Genomic DNA, 16,822 nt, shown 5'->3' on the forward strand with positions numbered 1-16,822 from the left:
ACCTACCAACCTGCAAGTCTTTTGGCTTGTGGGAGGAAACCGGAGCACCCGGAGAAAACCCACGCAGACACAGGGAGAACTTGCAAACTCCACACAGGCAGTGCCCAGAATCGAACCCGGGTCCCTGGAGCTGTGAGGCTGCAGTGCTAACCACTGCACCACTGTCGCAGAAAAGTTGACTTACCCCTGAATCCGGTCGATTAGGTTCTTTTGGATCCTGTGAACTCGGGGATCCTGCCGACTACGCCAAACTGTTGGAGAAAAATCCAGATTATGCCCAATTATTCAAAAAATTCTCTGGACGCAGACATTGAGAATAAACACTTTATTCATGATATCGTGGGGAGCACACCTTACCTAAAAGCGGGCCAGTGCTACTCCACCAGACAAAGGAAATCCACAACGGATATACAGTTACTCAGCCCATCCCGGCTGGACATAATCCAATCATAACGGTTATTGATTACATACATTACACATATTACCAATTAGATTACTCATTAGGCATCATGTGGCTACGTGATCAGCTCATGCAAGCCCCTGATCACCAATTGATGAGCTCAGGCCCTATCAATTATCCTTGAGTCTTCCAACTGTCACTTTTAATTGGGCCTGCATTCCTGAGGGTTTCGCGCAGTCTGCAGTTACACAGATAAGAGGGGCCCCCTTTTGGTATCTGTGCCATGCTGTACCAAGCTCCAACTGTGAGCTAACTAATCTGTCCCACAATGCCTCGGTCAAATACTCCATTTTGTACCAATATGTAGCTATACTTTCAACTCGTATATGAAAGAATATATGTATACGTATTCACTAGGATTATATTAATCTACTTACTCAAATAACAGTTATAGAAGCAAAAGCTCAGCAAACTTCTCCCACACAGGGTGTGAGGAAATGTAGTCGAGGTAGCTGTGGGAGTCAGTGGGCTTATAATGAGTATTAGTAGACAGCCTATCCCCAGAGATGGAGACAGAAAAGTTGAGGAAGGGAAGTATCGGAGATGGACTGTGTGAAGGTGAGAGAAGGGTAGAAATTGGAAGCATAAGTTGAAGTTTTCCAGTTCAGTGCGAGAGCAGGAAGCAGCACCGATACAGTCATCAATGTACAGAAAAAGAGTTGGGGGAGGGGGCCTGAGTTGTTCGACATATCCCACAAAAAGACAGGCATAACCAAGGACCCATGCGGGTAGCCATACCAACACCTTTTATTTGGAGTAAGTGAGTTGAGTTGAAGGAAACAAGTTCAGCCAGGTGGAGGAGGGTGGTGGTGGATGGAAACTGGTTGGGCCTTTTGTTCAAGGAAAAAGCAGAGGGGTGGTTAGGGCCGGGAAACTGGAAATGGTGTCGGTGTCAGAAGAGTCACAGATATAGATAAGAGACTGAACCAGGGGAGTAAAAATAGAATCAAGATAGGAAGAAATAAGTTCAGCGGGGCAGAAACAGACTGGAATGATGGGTCTACCAGGACAGTCCTGTTTGTGGATTTTGGGAAGGAGGTAGAAGCAGGCTGTCTGGATTTGTGGGACGATGAGGTGGAAAGCTGTAGAGGGAGGATCTCCAGAGGAGATGAGGTCAGTGACAGCCCTGGAGACAGTAACTTGATGTTTGATGGTGAGGTCATGGTCCAGGGATAGGTAGGAAGAAGTGTTTGAGAGTTGGCGCTCAGCCTCTGCAAGGTAGAAGTCAGTGTGTCAGACAATAACAGCACCATCCTTTGTCAGCAGGTTTGATCACAATGTCAGTCTCAGACCTGAGAGAATGGAGTGTGGCAAGTTCAGATTGAGATAGGTTAGAGTGAGTGAGGGGAGCAGGGAACTTAAAACAGCCAATGTCAATGTTCTCAATGAAAAGATTGGATGTGCAACCCCTTGAGTCAGAAGTTGGATAACTGGTAATGCCCCACCACCACCACTGTCAGACAGAATTGCCCTCCACATGCCTCACCTGATAAAGCAACCTTTGCTCTCAGACATTCTCCAACACATGCTGAGGCAAGCTCTGGCTTGCCCCTCCTCCCGCTTCCTTGCACTTTTCTCTTTTTTTCCCCTTCCTCCTCCTCCTCTTTTCTCCACTTCCTCCTCTCTGTTTTGTCCCCCATTTCCTCTCTGGGAAACCTAAAGTGTTAAACATGCTGTAACTAGTGCGCACCCAGTGTCATTAATTGTAAGACAGAATGTTCTCTGACCTGAATTAAACAATGCCACAGTTCTGATTTATTTTTATAAAATTAGTTCTTAATGTTTATAGGAATTGAAATGTATAACCACTTGCACTTGACTTGAAGCATTGTGATTTTAAAGAAAAGACCTATTGCCTGTACTTACAAAATATGAATGGAGTGAAATAATTGTTTTACTGGAGAATAATAAATATTTTAATGTGGGTTGGTTGCTTAAATTGAAATAATGCTATGCATGTGAATGATGAAACAATGATTTGTATTTATATCTTCTTGTACCTGTTTAGCACTTAAAATTGTCAAGGTCGTTGCTTTTCTGCATGGAATAAATTTAATGTGAACTGAGTTTCCAGATTTCATAGCTCTTTCATTATGTAGAGAAAGAATCTTTGAATCATTTCAGATTTAATTTTGAAGGTACATTCTTGTAAACCTTGATTAATGTCGGTTTTCATTTTGTTGCAGATGTTTACCTTGTTGGTATACTTGCAGCTGAAGTTTGATCCTCAGAATTCTGAGAAGGAATGTTTAGTCTCATGGCTAACTGCTGCACCTGGCTAAAACGTTGGCGAGAACCTGTCAGGTATAATTTAAGCAGTTCTGATGAAAGTTCGTCGACCTGAAATATTAACTGTTTCTCCACAGATGCTTCCTAACCTGTTGAGTATTTCTAGCAGTTGCTGTGTATTTTTTTTTCAAATTTCCAGTAAATGCAGTATTTACCTTTTTGTATGATTTAGCAGTATTGCTCTAATTGAGCATCCTGTTAATATAGAAGTTCCAGATAATTAGTCGGTGATATTGGTAAAGTACTTGCTAAAAATTATATTTAATATCTGCAACTAATTAGAGTTTTTCTTGTAAGACAGTTCAGGTCTCAGTCCAGTAAAGGCCAATATTTTTAATGGAGAAATATACATCTCATTTGGGCCTTCTATTAAATGTTAAAACCTTATTATTGAATTTCCCTATTCTGTGCCTTATGTTGTCATCCGTCAAGACATAAGAATTACAGTTGGGGAAATTGTGATTGCAAGTTGTGCAGAAATAGCACATAAGCACTAATCCATCAGTGAGGACTCCGACATCTGGGTTTAGTTCAGAGAAAATGTATTAGCATGATTGAATGCAACCTGTAGGCTCATCTTGCACAGTTTGTTTCTTTGCTGCAAATTAGGTAATTTGTGAAATAAAGATAATTACGTTTCAGTGTATTCTGTATTCTTAAAATAGTGTTCTAAATGGATTACCACCAGAGGAATACTCTGCTTAGTGACACATTGGATACTTTTCCAAAAAGTAAACTCTTAAAAAGACAGCATGCTGACTTTGCAAAGTTTTCATGCATGTGTTTGCTATTTGCATTAAAAAAAAATTCATTCATGGAATGTGAACATTGCTGGCAAGACCAGCATTATTGCCCATTCCTAATTGCCCTTAAGAAGGTGGTGGTGCCTTTTTGAACTGCTGCAGTCCTTGTGTTATTACACTGACAGTGCTGTTAGGGAGGGAGTTCCAGGATTTTGATCCAGTGACAGTGAAGGAATAGTGATGTAGTTCCAAATCACTTGGAGGGGAACTTGCAAGTGATGGTGTTCCCATGTATCTGCTGCTTTGTTCTTGTAGATGGTAGAGGTCGCAGGTTTGGAAGGTGTTGTTGAAAGAGCTTTGGTGAGTTGCTGCAATGCATCTCGTCGATGGCACATATTCCTGCCACAGTGCAGCGGTGGTGAATGGTGTGTTGATCAAGCAGGCTGCTTTGTCCTGGATGGTCTCGAGCTTCTTGAGTGTTGTTGGAGCTGCATTCATTCACGCAAGTTTTACTGCAGAATTCTCAATGCTGGAGTCAAATCCTAATTTGGATCATGAAGCAAATAAACCAGAACTAGTTCCCAACATAGTCGTTATCTTCCTTGTAAAGGTGTTCTTACCCGTACCACACATTTAAAAAAAAAATGTTGTTTATGGATGACTGGGGCTACATTGTACCAACTCTTGCTGAATGAAACTTGCATGGTAAAAATCAGGAAGGCAGGCCAATGGGGAATTGTCTCCCACAGAATAATCTACAAAGGCCTTTTTAGGGATTTGGTATTATTGCTGCTTCACTGAATTTAATTTGATTTTTAAATGTGATGTGGCAGGCATTGGAATTAACAATGCTGTTGAATACTGTTAACTTGCTGCAGGCTTTGAACTACACAGATTATAAACTAGGCTGAGAATAACACATGTTCCATAAAGAAGAAAAGTTTATCTTTGGTGCTGTGTGGAACTTGCCATATGTCTAAACAAAACTAGATCATCATAGTTTTTGGGTGTATGTAATGTATTTTGATAATTTTTACAATTTCCACATTATAAATTTTGAAACATTGCAGCATTGTTTATCCGTGGACCAACCAAACATTAGTACTTTTCTGCCAACTATTTGCGGACCCCAGGGAGAAGTACTGGAGTTTTTTTAGTTCTGCAGATAAAAGTATAAAGAAAGTGAATTATGTTAGTCTGATTGATGCATCTAGGTTTCATTTGATTTCGGTGGGTCTACCACAGGATTGCCACTTGCGGTATCCCATCTAACTATCACTTTGGCTTTCCAAAATATGAAGGTGAAACTGCATCATCTGCTTTGTGGAAGTACAATTGGAAACAATTTTTCTGTGTAAATATTATTGAAAGACTCCAAAGAGGACTAACCAGTTGCATTAGCCTTCGGTTAACAGTTCAGAAGGCAAGGTGGTGGGTCGAGGGCAGGTGTTAAGACTTTTAAATTTTCGATCAGGAGTGCAATCCAATACATCCACTTCTGGGTTTAACGGTGGTGCGTTTGGATGCTGGTGAGAAATCTAATCGTCTAAGTCAGGGATTTAATTATTACAAGTGGGTGGGTAATTATTGGTGCAATTAACTCATAACACCTTTTTAATGTAATAAAACATCCCAGGGTGCATCACAGGAGCAAAATAAACCAAAATGTGATACCAAGCCGCATAAGTACATAGTAGATCAGATGACCAAAAGCTTGGTCAAAGAGGTAGATTTTAAGGAGCATCTTAAAAGAGGAAAGTGAGGTAGAGGGTGGGAATGCTGAAAGTATAACTGCCAATGGTTGAGTTATTAAAATTGAGAATGGTCTCGAGGCCAGAATTAGAGGAACGCAAATATCTGAGGGTTGTGCAGCTGGAGGAGACTCCACAGATGGGGAGGGGCATAGCCATGTAGGAATTTGAAAACAAGACTGAGAATTTTAAAATCGAGGCATTGCTTAACTGGGAGCCAATGTAGGTCAGTCGTAGGTTGGTGGGATTATAGTGGTGGGTGAATTAGACTCAGTACAAATTTGGAGATGGGCGGCAGTCAACAGGCTGACCAATTAGTATCCAAAGTCTGCATGGCATGGCCTGCATGGACTCATTTGAGAACTTTTCTTGAAGCTCCATGGAGGCAGCAATTCTCTTCATGGCAGACATTCTGTCAATTGCCTGCACCACCAGTCCACTAGCGATTTGAATTGGACTCCTTCATCCTCTTCCCTATTGTGGAAAGTATGGGTGACATGTCTGGCAGTACCTACTAAGTTAGAATTGTACCTATAGAGTTCTCCTCCTTAATGGTAGCCCCAGAGGTTCGGCATCTGTATCCAACTGGGCAGTATTTGAAGAGCATTGCTCACCCCTCCCTCCTCAAAGGGGACTCTCCACAGCTGTCCTTGCCACCAGTGTCTGCTCGTGCTTACTTGTGAGGTGTGAGTCACCAGGTGAAAACCCAACTAATTGTCTAAGTAGACTCAGCAAAGTGAATATTTGCAGTGGTGCATGGCTGTATGCCCTGTGACTGTACATCCTCGGAAGAAATGATGTCCTCTGAGGAATCATGCCATGGATATCAACAACACTTGCTGTAAGTATGGAGGCCCTAGAAAACACAGAAAATGGATATGATGCAGTCATGGCAAAGTCACTATTTGTGGCAGCCCAGCACCAGTCCTCTTCCTTGCTTTTTGCACTCTCTTCTACAAGAAGCAAGAAAACATACCTGCGAGTGAAGGTCTGGTATTCACCTGATGGATGCAGTACATCCAGTCTGAGTGACAGAGACAGGTGCATTACATTGCATAAGGATTGGGGTGAGCAGTGGATGGATACCTGGACAGGTGATAAAGTATGTAGAAATTGAATGCTAACTGCTGCTAAAAGTCTGGTGGTTGTGTGGATTGATGATGTGGAGTATGCTTTGCAAGACGGTGAAAGGGGACTGGGGCATAACACGTGGGATGTAGTTGAATCAGCAAATATACTCACTTTTCTTGACCTGATAAGGCCATTAAAGCACTTCATGCACTGTATCCAAGACCTGAGCACAACATTCCATTGCATTGCCCTTTTAAATACAGCTGAAATTGCATCGTGTGGTTGTGCATCACGCCTGCTGTGCAGATTAGAGACACTCAGCTGATTTTCAGGTTTCCCCCTTAATTCCATCCCCCAGCTCAGAAGCCATCTTCGAATTAATATCAGATAAGGGTGTTGCTTGCTTGCAATGTTTCAGAAGATCTTCAGTTGGCCTTCTTTTCATGGCCAAAGTTTCTAATAAAGTACCAATCTATATATCGTTTTTTAACGAAGATACATAATCTTTTGGTATTGGACATGGTAACTTTCAAAATCTAAGACTGTTGATTGGCTCACCTCAGGATATAAGGTTTTTATTGTAACTTTTTCATCAATTTAAGTGAAGAAGATTTAACTATGTGAATTTATGAAAAACATATCAGATTGTTTAAGCAAACAAACTGGAAAGGACAAGTTGCCTCGGCAGTGAACTCATGATACTGGGTGATGTTGACAAATCAAAGGATGTTTGTTTTGAACAAATATTAATTTTTATATTTTGCATTCAGTACAATTCTATCTATTGATCTGACAATGGCATTCCACTACCTGTTATAGCTGCACATTTTGAGGAAACTGTGTTTGCGCACACTCAGGCATATGGTGGATTAGTGTGTGGTTGATCATTGAAATTGAAACCAATATGGCGTCCAGAAGATTACAGATGGTGGGATTTTTAAACCGTTTAATAAAATGCTGTGCCACCAGGTTTACTTATGCCTGAAGCTTGTTTTCAGATTGACCAAGGTTATCATTTCCAACATCAGCGACTTGTACTTATATAGTGCCAGTAACATTGAAACATGTCCAATATAAACAACAATAACGAATTGCATTTATATAGCTTATAACATTGAAACATGTCCCAAGGGCAATGCACGCATGGAAGTTTGAGGTGTTAATAGCAGATTGGTGGAAATAGAGCAAGGGCAGCACGCAGAGGTTCAATGACACATTGCTGGAATTACTGCTGGGTGCAGTCAGGACCTGCAGCTGTCGCCAAGGCAGCACAGTTTAAGGTAGCTGAGGAGGTGAGCAGCAGGAATGTTGTGCCTAGGTCTTTCATGAAGTGCTTTAGTGACCTTACCAGGTCAGGAACAGTGAGAATATTTGGTGATTCAATACATCCTGTGATTTACGCCCCAGTGCTTTGCAGGAGCATAATCAGATAAAAATGATGCCAAAGGAGGAAATATTAGGATGGGTGACTAAAAGTTTGGTTAAGAAGGTTTTAAGAGGGGTCTTAAACCCCTCTCCTCTCCTTTTGTAAGGAGGGAGTTCTGGAGCTTTAGGGCCTAGATGGCTGGAGGTATGGCCACCAATGGTAGGTGAAGCAAGTGGGAGATTCACAAGAGGCCAAAGCTGGGGGGGATGCAGAGTTCTTGAGGGGTTGCAAAGCTGGTGGAGGTTACAAAGATAGGATGGGATAGCCATGCATGAATTTAAATAGAGAAGGATATTTTAAATTTGAAGCATCGATGAACCAGGAGTGAATATAGGTCAGCGGGCACAGGTGTGATGGGTGAGCAGGACTTGGTGTGGGTTAAGATACTGGTAGGAATGTATTGGATTATAGAGGGTGAAAGGTGGGAGGCCATCCTGGAAAGCATTACAAATAGTCAAGTCTGGAGGTAATCAAAGTATGAATGAAAGTTTCAGCAGCAGATGGGGGAGGCAGGGATAGATACAGGTGACGTTAGTGATGTGGAAGTAGGCAGTCTTCATGATGGAGTGGATGCTTAGCTTGGGGTCAAATAGAATACAGAGGTTAAGGACAGTGTGGTTCAACCAAAGACGATGGCCAGGAGGCGGCTGGAATTGGTGGCGAGAAGAAGGAGCTTGTGGTGGGAACCAATGGCAATCTCTCGCCAATATTTTAATTGGATGTTTGATCAACTGGATGTTGACGAGCAAGCTCACAAGACAAAGTCCATTATGGGGTCACGACAGGTGGTGAATAGAATAGTTCTATAACGGCCAGATTTTGTGGTAATGATAATGCTGAACCTATCAGCAGTAACTATTCAGGTGGAAATCAAATAACAACTTCCAGCGTTTGCACATGTGCAGTCAAATAGAGAGATTGGAAAATTGCTGTCTGAATTGCCCTGCTCCTCCAGAAGTTTTGCTACACTGGTACCTTGCTGAGAGACTCGGCATTTACACACATGCAATGTAGTGACTTGCCCACTAACTAACAGACTAGATGCAGGAAGGATGTTCTCTATGGTGGGGGAGTCCAGGACCAGGGGTCACAGTCTAAGGGTAAGAGGTAAGCCATTTAGAATTGAGATGAGGAGGGATTTCTTCACCCAGCGAATGGTAAACGTGTGGAATTTTCTACCACAGAAAGCAGTTGAGGCCAAATCATTAAATATATTCAAGAAAGAGTTAGAAATAGTTCTTGGGGCTAAAGGGATCGAGGGATACGGGGAGAAAGTGAGAACAGGGTACTGAGTTTGGATGATCAGCCATGATCGTATTGAATGGTGGTGCAGGCTCGAAGAGCCGAATGGCCTACTCCTGATCCTATTTTTCTATGTTTCTCACTACCCCAGAAAAAGTTAGGGCTTGTCCATTCAAGTGTAAGTAAAGTTTTAATAGCGTGTTAAGTCTTAATTACTGCCAAGCAACCCCTCTGGCACAAAAAATTTACTTTTACAAGTGTGGCGTCTCATTCATTTAGAATTTAATTATTGTTGGAGATCTAAAAAAAAAACTTTTTTCCGTCTTTTTAATCTCTCTGTTAATCTCATCTTTCCTTCTCTTTCATTTTGCTTTCTGTAAATGATTTTACATTGAATTAAATATTCTAACTGACAGCTTGTCACTGGTAAGGATTCTTGAATCTGATTGGATGGGGAGTTACAGAATTGCTTGCCATTCTCACGCAGGTTCCAGATTCCCTATAGAAGGTACCGCACTGTTTCAGTTCTCTAATTACTGCAAGTCACAATGCAAAAGCCCCCAGAAAGTCTGCGGGCAAGTGTAAGTGCAATGAATGGCGAGTGCAACGAATGGCGAGTGCCATTCATTTGCCGCTGACAGCAAAATCCAGGCCAATATGTTCCACTTCTGAGTTCTTTTGACTTGGCTCAATAGTTTCTTCAAATGATAGGCTTCGTGGCTGTGCCAGGTTTGCTCTTTGTGTGAGCTCTGGTTTCCCTGGTGCTTCACTTGAGTGAATTGTTTCTGTCCCCCTCCACTGGCAGCAAAGCTTCCCCTTACCCAAAGAGTTTTCAAGTAGTCCAGGAATTCCACTGAATAAATGTGGTACATCATTTTGGGCAATTTTCTGATCCTAAGTTACTAGATAGGAAGGCAATCCCCTGGAAGTGGGGCATATGGCAATTTAGCTGAATAAATTGCAGAAAGAAAGAACAGAAAAAAATTAAGTCTCACTATGCTAGCCAAGAAGAATATGAATAAAATCTTGCCAGTGTTATGAACCCTGTGTTGATCAACAAACCAAATTTACTGAACGACCCCAATAAAGAAAACAAATGGACAAGATTTCACTATTATAACTTTTACTTTAACAATCAAACCAAAATCAACATAAATTAAACATGAAATAACAGACAAATCACAATCAATATATATAGTTTACAGATTACTTGTGAATTATCAGATACAACATAGATCTCACTGATTAGTGGGCAGTCCACTCAGCACTGAACAGCCACAAAGTTCTTCAAAAATTTTTTTCAGGGAGATTTCCAGCTCCTGTCTTCCAAGATGCTGTTATTGATTTTCATCTGACAGCAGTTGCTCTGCAATCCCAACCTCCGCTGGTACAGTCTCCACCAAAAACGGTGCACTACTCCAGAACCTCCTCAGCTCTGCTCACGACAATCTTAATGGTGTGGATCGACCAGCATTTTTTAAAGTAACAGCAAACAGCTACAACAACATGTATTTGCCTATGGCCAGCTCATGGATTCACCCTCCACTATCTATAGCTTGCCTGCACAATGCAGTCTTGCGATCTGAGGTTGGATGCCTTTGAAGCAGCGTTACCTGGTTTCAACCTGTTCTGTCTTCCAGAACCCTGAAATCTTAGTTTCACTTCTATTTAGGGACCATCTCAAAATAAAATTTTTTTTTTGAAACCAGGTCAGTGCACCTAACCGAACATTCAACAGGTCATCTGTTTAGACAACAGCATGCACACACTCCTCCACCAGTCCTGATAAACTGTGGCATTCCCTCTGTGCTGCTCTCGCTCTTCCCGCTCTCTTTTCCACCCCCCCCCCCCTCAACATCGGCATATATGCTTTCGCTTTGATTCTGAAGCAGTTCCATTTTGTCTGTTTTTCATTGTCTGTATGCAGTGGCATTTTTTGACATCTAAATATTTGGTATTATTCTGCATTAGTTTAAAAGTTCAACCTTCATTTTATTTTTGAGGCAAATGTTTATTGCTCTAGCTTTCAAGACTTTTTTTCTGTGGGTCAGTTGCTGTTATATGTGTCAGTTTATTGGGTTAGAGTAGAAGGAACTTTAGTGTGTCTGTGAGCGTGTGGTAGTAGTATTTTATCCCCCAAATCTAACATTCCTCATTTTGAGGATGAAAGGATCAATTTTGCAAGTTGTGGAAAAGTGACATTAAGCCAGCCCATGATGCAGACTCCACTATGCCAGTAGCACAGACAGATGTTGTAATGGAAGTCCCCAATGTTACGACCAGGTGAGAAAGGTGTCCAGGGGTCCCTCTCAGCCTTCACCTGGTCTTACTGCAACAGGGTTTAATTTTAAACACACCGTGTTTTGAGCTCCCCCTTGGTGAACCTTGTTCACTGCTTTCCAATTATAAGGCAAAGAAACGAGCACAAACAGGCTTTCTTGGGTTTAATGAAGAAAAGTGAAATTTATTAAAACTTGAACGTAAACTCTAATTCAGTTAATACTGATGGATACATGATGCACCCATGCTAGCATGCATGCGCAATACGCACATGCAGATAGGGACAGAAAAGAGCAGAAGAAAAAATAAAGTGGGAAGGTTTGAGGCAATATCTGAAGAGTTGTTACAGTTCTTCGATCTCACTGTAGAGTCCTTGCTTGTAGGTAATTCTTGCTTTTTGTTAGGGCCCAGTATTCTTCTTAAACCTTGGTTTAAGGAGACTTTTTTCTCATGGGGTTCATGTATCTTCAATGGATTCCGAAGCTGGTGAGAAAGAGATGGGAGCAGACAGGAGAGAGATGTTCTCAATCCAGGAGCTTTCCAATTTCAAACACTGTTTAAAACACTCAGTTCAAAATCTGCAACTGCCAGTTAGTCATGTGACTAAACCGGTCTGACCACATATGTTCTGTGTATTGGGAGCAGGGACTAGCCCTTTGTTCCAAGCAGTGTCTAACGATGCAAAAATGTACTTCCGGCCAGGGGTCTGGCAATTGTAACAGGCCTTCTCTTTTTCCCAGCAACAATTTGAAATTTAATGTCCATGTGGTGAAATTAATGTGCCTCATTATTGGCAGGTGAGTGCCTGCATGACACCAGTTTAAATGGGGGTAAGAGAACTTGGTCTGCAGCACATTTGGCTGTGGAGTGGAAAATGCAGTGAGGTAGCAGCTCTTCAAGATTGCAGTATGGTTATAGATGAGGAAGCCTATTTGGCTCTTCCTTGTTCCTTAAAGTTCCACTATTGGTATCATCTAATTGTTTCTTCAATAATTCCAGGATATTTTGCTCCACTTTCTCCCTGGAAGCTCATTATATGTATTAATCACTCTTTTTGTACAAAGCAGAGCTTACTGGTACTCATTTGAACCTGTTACCTTGTCCTATTTTCACAATTTTTAGTTTAATTTTCTGGATTTGCATATTTGCCATTTACTGTACTACCTTGTATAGCTTTAAAAGACCACCTCAGATGTCACTTTTGCAGTCTCCTTTAAAACCAGTTTCTGAAACATTCTCAGGATTCATAAAATCATAAAATGGTTCCAGCACAGAAGGAGGCCATACGGCTTGTTGTGTCTGTGCTTGCTCTCTGAAGGAGCAATTCACCTCGTGCCACTCCCTTGCCTTCTTCCCCCAAAGCCCTGCACATTCTTCCTTTTCAGATAATCCAATTCCCTCTTGAATGCCTCAACTGAACCTGCCTGCACCACACTCTCGGGCAGTGCATTCCGGATCCTAACCACTCGCAGCGTGAAAAAGTTTTTACATGTCACCATTACTACTTTTGCCAATTACTTGAAATCTGTGCCCTCAGGCTCTCAATCCTTCCACCAATGGGAGCATTTTCTGCCTATCTACTCTGTCCAGACCCCTCATGATTTTGAACACCTGTATCAAATCTCCTGTTAGCCTTCTCTTCTCCAAGGAAAACGGACCCAACTTCTCCAGTCTCTCCACGTAACTGAAGCTCCTCATACCTGAAACCATTTTCTTGAATCCTTTCTGCACCCTCTCTAACACTTTCACATCCTTTGACTTGAACAGGACGGAGTACTCCAGTTGAGGCCGTATCAGTCTTTTATACAAGATTAATATAACTTCCTTGCTTTTGTACTCTTCGCCCCTATTTATGAAGCCTAGGATACTGTATGCTTTATTAGCCACTCTCTCAACCTGTCCTGCCACCTTCAATGATTTATGCAGACACCCACATCCCTCTGCTCCTGCACCCCCTTTAGAATTATACCCTTTATTTTATATTGTCTCTCCATGTCCTTTTCTACTAGAATGACATCCAAAATCCCACTCAGCTCCAGACCTTATTACAACCTTGGGCCAATCATGGGCAAAAGAGCTGAATTCTGGAGGTGGTGTGAGAGTGACTGCCCTTGACATCAAGGCAGCATTTGACTTGAGTGTGGCATCAAGGAGCCCTAGCAAAATTGAAGTCAATGGGAATCGGGGAAAACACTCCACTGGTTGGAGTTATACTGAGCACAAAGGAGATGCTTGTGGTTGTTGGAGACCAATCATCTCATCCCAAGGACATGGCTGCAGGAGTTCCTCTGGGGTAGTGTCCTGGACCCAACTGCCTTCAGCTGCTTCATCAATGACCTTCCCTCGAACATCACGTCAGAAGTGGGGATGTTCGCTGATGATGGTGAAAGAAGAGGAACTAGAGCCCTTCGGCCCATCGTTTCCCTGCCGGCCATTGAGCACCTATCTATTCTAATCCCATTTTCTAGCACTTGACCCGTAGCCTTGTATGCTATGGCGTTTCAAGTGCTCATCTAAATACTTAAATGTTGTGAGGGTTCCTGCCTCTACCACCCCTTCTGGCAGTGTGTTCCAGATTCCAAACACCCTCTGTGCAAAAAATGTTTTTCTCAAATCTCCTCTAAACCTCCTGCCCCTTGCCTTAAATTTATGCCCCCTGGTTATTGACACCTCTGCTAAGGGAAAATGTTTCTTCCTATGTACCTTATCTATGCCCCCCATAATTTTGTATACCTCAGTCAGGTCCCCCCTCAGCCTTCTCTGCTCTAAGGAAAACAGTCCTAGCCTATCCAGTCTGTCTTCATAGCTGAAGTGTTCCAGCCCAGGCAACATCCTGGTGAATCTCCTCTGCACCCTCTCCCGTGCAATCACATCCTTCCTATAGTGTGGTGACCAGAACTGTACACAGTACTCCAGCTGTGGCCGAACTAGAGCTTTATACCGCTCCATCATAACCTCCCTGCTCTTGCATTCTATGCCTGAGCTAATAAAGGCAAGTATCCCATATGCCTTCCTAACCACCTTATCTACTTGTGCTTCTGCCTTCAATGATCTATGGACAAGTACACCAAGATCACCAAGTACTTCCTATGGTCAAGCCACCCATTGTATATTCCCTTGCCTTGTTAGTCCTCCCACAATGCATCACCTCACACTTCTCAGGATTAAATTCCATTTGCCACTGCTCTGCCCATCTTACCAGCCCATCTATATCATCCTGTAATCTAAGGCTTTCCTCCTCACTATTTACGACACCACCAATTTTCCTGTCATCTGCGAACATACTGATCATACCGCCTATATTCACGTCTAAATCATTAATGTACACTACAAGCAGTGAGTGTCCCAGCACTGATCTCTGCGGTACACCACTGGTCACAGGCTTCCAATTGCAAAAACAACCCTCGACCATCACCCTCTGCCTCCTGCCACTAAGCCAATTTTGGATCCAATTTGCCAAATTGCCCTGGAACCCATGGGCTCTTGCCTTCTTGACCAATCTCCCATGCGGGACCTTATCAAAAGCCTTACTGAAGTCCATGTAGACTACATCAACTGCTTTACCCTCAGCTACACATCTAGTCACCTCCTCGAAAAATTCAATCAAGTTTGTTCGACATGATCTCCCCCTGACAAAGCCATGCTGACTATCCTTGATTAATTCCTTTCCTCTCCAAGTGAAGATTCATCCTGTCTCTCAGAATTTTTCCAATAGTTTCCCAACCACTGTTGTTAGACTCACTGGCCAGTAATTACCTGGTTTATCCCTGATGCCCTCCTTAAATAATGGTATCGCATCCGCTGTCTTCCAGTCCTCTGGCACCTCTCCTGTGGCCAGAGAGGATTTGAAAATTTGTGTCTGAGCCCCTGTTATCTCCTCCCTTATCTCACATAGCAGCTTGGGATAGATTTCATCTGGGCCTGGGGATTTATCCACGTTTAAGCCCACTAAAACCCTTAATACCTCCTCCCTTTCAATGCTAATTTGTTTGAGTATATCACAGTCCCCCTCCCTGATCTCTACACCTACATGGTCCTTCTCCATAGTGAACACAGATGAAAAGTAATCATTTAAAACCTCACCTATGTCCTCTGGCTCCACACACACATTGCCACTTTGGTCCCTAATGGGCCCCGCTCTTTCCCTGGTTATACTTTTGCCCTTAATATTCTTATAAAACGCCTTGTGATCTTCCTTTATCTTGCCCGCCAGTGTTTTTTCATGTCCCCTCTTCGCTCTCCTAATTTCTTTTTTAACCCCCCTACACTTTCTATACTCCTCTAGTGCCTCTGCAGTTTTCAGCCCTCTGAATCTGCCACAAGCCTCCTTTTTTTGTCCTGATCCAATCCTCCATATCCCTTGACATCCAGGGTTCCCGGGACTTGTTGGTCCTACCCTTCACCTTTACGAGAACATATGGCCCTGAACACACTCTATTTCCTTTTTGAATGACTCCCACTGATCTGATGTAGACTTTCCTACAAGTAGCTGCTCCCAGTCTACTTTGGCCAGATCCTGTTTTATCATATTGAAATCGGCCTTTCCCCCAATTCAGTACCTTTACTTTCGGTCCATCTTTGTCCTTTTCCATAACTACCTTAAATCTTGCAGTTATGTCACTATCCCCGAAATGCTTCCTCACTGACACTTCTACCACATGTATGGATTCATTCCCTAGGATTAGGTCCAATACCACCCCTTCTCTTGTAGTACTTTCTGCGTGCTGGCTCAAAAAGCTCTCCTGTATGCACTTTAAGAATTTTGCCCCCTTTAAGCCTTTTGCATGACGACTATTCCAATTAATATTAGGGAAGTTGAAATCCCCTATTATTTTTGCACCTCTCTGAGATTTGCCTACATATCTGCTCCTCTATCTCTCCCTGACTATTTGGGGACCTCTAGTACACTCCCAGCAAAATAATTGCCCCCTTTTAGTTTTTAAGTTCTACCTATATGGCCTCATTTGAGGAACCTTCTAAGATATCATCCCTCCTTACTGCAGTAATTGACTCTTTGATCAATAGTGCAATACCACCTCCTCTTTTACACTCTTTCTCCCCCCGCCCCACCCTGTCACACCTGACAATTCTACATTGTGGACTATTGAGCTGCCAGTCCTGTCCTTCTCTCAACCATGTCTCTGTGATAGCAATGATGTCATATTTCCATGTGTTAATCAATATGCTCAATTCATCTGCCTTAATTTGTTTATTTATTTAGAGATACAGCACTGAAACAGGCCCTTCGGCCCACCGAGTTTGTGCCGACCAACAACCACCCATTTATACTAACACTTCACTAATCCCATATTCCCTACCACCTACCTACACTAGGGGCAATTTACAATGGCCAATTTACCTACCAACCTGCAAGTCTTTGGTTTGTCAGACTCCTTGTGTTAAAGTAGATGCAATTCAGCCTTGCATTATTCTCTTGTGCCTTAACAGGTCTATGTTTACTCTGCCTTCCAGACTGACTTAATTTCCCTTCTATATTTGGCTGTGCATCACCCCCTACTGTACCTCCACTCTGTCCCATCCCCCTGCCAAATTAGTTTAA

The 16,822-nt window shown here is 42.5% G+C and overlaps 1 protein-coding gene across 2 annotated transcripts in view; it reads left to right on the forward strand.

The window, feature by feature from the left end:
- Positions 1 to 16,822, forward strand: part of arl13b (ADP-ribosylation factor-like 13b) — a 122,825-nt gene that overhangs the window by 15,396 nt on the left and 90,607 nt on the right. For both annotated transcript variants that reach the window (XM_068040602.1, XM_068040603.1), the window contains exon 2: positions 2,647 to 2,764. In XM_068040602.1, the coding sequence (XP_067896703.1) occupies positions 2,706 to 2,764 (59 nt within the window). In that variant the 5' untranslated portion in view covers positions 2,647 to 2,705. The remainder of the gene's footprint in view (positions 1 to 2,646; positions 2,765 to 16,822) is intronic.

This window comes from Heterodontus francisci, chromosome 10, assembly GCF_036365525.1.
Source record: "Heterodontus francisci isolate sHetFra1 chromosome 10, sHetFra1.hap1, whole genome shotgun sequence".
NCBI classification, from domain to species: domain Eukaryota; kingdom Metazoa; phylum Chordata; class Chondrichthyes; order Heterodontiformes; family Heterodontidae; genus Heterodontus; species Heterodontus francisci.